Source organism: Colobus angolensis, unplaced genomic scaffold, assembly GCF_000951035.1.
Source record: "Colobus angolensis palliatus isolate OR3802 unplaced genomic scaffold, Cang.pa_1.0 Scaffold1, whole genome shotgun sequence".
NCBI lineage: Eukaryota > Metazoa > Chordata > Mammalia > Primates > Cercopithecidae > Colobus > Colobus angolensis.
The window spans coordinates 10,966,802-10,968,815 of NW_012110918.1; the positions used below are offsets into that span (position 1 = coordinate 10,966,802).

Consider the following 2,014-nt stretch of genomic DNA (forward strand, 5'->3'; position numbering starts at 1 on the left):
AAAAAAACCCCACGATTTACAAGGTAGATAAGTTCTAGCTTAAAAAAATACAGCGAGACTCCCATCTCAAAAAAAAAACAGACTTCTTGGTCTGGCGCGGTGGCTCATGCTTGTAATCCCAGCACTTTGGAAGGCCAAGGCGGGCGGATCACCTGAGATCAAGAGTTTGAGACCAGTCTAGCCAATATGATGAAACCCCATCTCTACCAAAAATACTAAAAAAAATTGGCCAGGCGTGGTGGCGGGCATCTGTAATCCAGCTACTCAGGAGGCTGAGGCAGGAAAATCACTTGAACCCGGAAAGTGGAGGTTGCAGTGAGCTGAGCTCACGCCACTGTACTTCAGCTTGGGCAACAAGAATGAAACTCCGTCTCAAAAAAATAAAATAAAATAATAAAAGACTGATAAGTAATTTTACCAAGTTCACTCTTACTTTCTTATAAACATAAAATTACATTTCCTTGGTTAAAAAAAAAAAAAACTATTGTAAATATAATTTCATGGATTTCTGGCACAGGACTGGAACCACATGTAATACTAACCAAATCATCCTAAGGGTTTTCATGAGCAATCACTATACCAAGTGCACGATAAAACTGACATGCCAAGTATAAGTGCATATTCATCCCATCAAAAAGTCACTGTAATATTATGCCAGGCTAATTTTTGTTCCCATGAAAATAAGATTTTTAAAAATAGTTTTATTCAGTGGAAGTACACATATGGATTCCTCACCTGTCGTTCACAATAGGCTTTCATTAGTTTACTAAGTGGTGTATGCCTCTTAATCTTAAACTGCACCACAGAACCATCCTGCCCCGCCACCTTCAAATTAATATGATCGTTGTTCTCAGTCTTGACTCCTTCCTGTTAAAAGAAAAATAAAAGTATAATTTGGGAAATGTGATCAACACACACTTTTACAAAGCAGCAGCAGCCCTAAGTTGCTTCAAAAATCAACAGGTTTCTCATACGGTATGCTAAAACGGCATACCGCTGTTTTCAGCTGCTGAAATCAATGTGAAAGAGGAGAAATCCTGCCGCAACAGTATTAGATAGCTGTCAGATACAGAAAAGCCCACATGCAATACTATCAGTAACAACAATACATGTTTCAAGTTGGGTCCTATTCAGTGTATTGAACGTTCTCTTGAAGCTAAACTTTCTAAAATGGCATATATCACCCCCAAAATATATATCTTACCCCCCAAAAAAGTTAAAAATAAGAGTCTCTTTTCTAAGCACTTTCAGGTCAACTGCAAGAAACAAAACAATAAATCTACAGCCTGCCATTCAAAACTCATTACCGCTGTCGTTAAAAAGTTACCAAACTCAGTTTAATAACCTAAATCCAATCTCCATTATAGTAAACACACACACACAAAAATCGAAGAATATCCCGATTCCCTCCAGAACAGCGGTAATACTCAGGACCATAGTTACATTCTCCCCTATTAGCAGCTTCATTTTTATCTTCGGTTAAGAGCACTTATTCTCCCCTCCCCTTTGTTGTCATGGATCAAATAGTTTCATCCCAAGTGTTTCTTGTAGATTTCGACCCAACCTAAGTTGTCCAAAATCGAGTGTAGAAGGCATTCTGTAGCCCTAAAACGCTCCAGAAAGTAAAGGCGCGAGAGGCGGGAGGTGTCACCAAACTAAAAGCAGCAAGTCCCGTGTGCCCCGATGATGGGTGTCCCCCAGTCCTGCCGGGAAGTCTTCGGGTGCCTCAAAAGCCGCATTCAAAAGTTAAGGCGCACAAAGTCTCTCTGCTCGTACCTGTGCCTCCAACTTCATGAAACCACATGGTCTTCGCGGATTAGGGGGTCGTTGGCACCCAGGGAAAAGCCGCTGCCCCTCCCCCCTCAGGCCCCTGAGGCCGTTAAAGTGGGAAATACTCCACGGGAATCCCCCTACCCCCAGGCCCAGTACGGCGGCCAGCGGGCATCCAGGTTCCTGCTCATCAGCAGCCCATTGATTCGCCCCGAACCCTCGCCCCGCCGCCGCCGCCCCGGGC

The 2,014-nt window shown here is 43.1% G+C and overlaps 1 protein-coding gene across 1 annotated transcript in view; it reads right to left on the reverse strand.

Annotated features, from left to right (window-relative positions):
• The window catches only part of SUMO2 (small ubiquitin-like modifier 2), a 59,519-nt gene that overhangs the window by 21,035 nt on the left and 36,470 nt on the right, over positions 1–2,014 (reverse strand). The window contains exon 3 of the mRNA XM_011932905.1: positions 736–867. Coding sequence (XP_011788295.1) covers positions 736–867 — 132 coding nt within the window. The remainder of the gene's footprint in view (positions 1–735; positions 868–2,014) is intronic.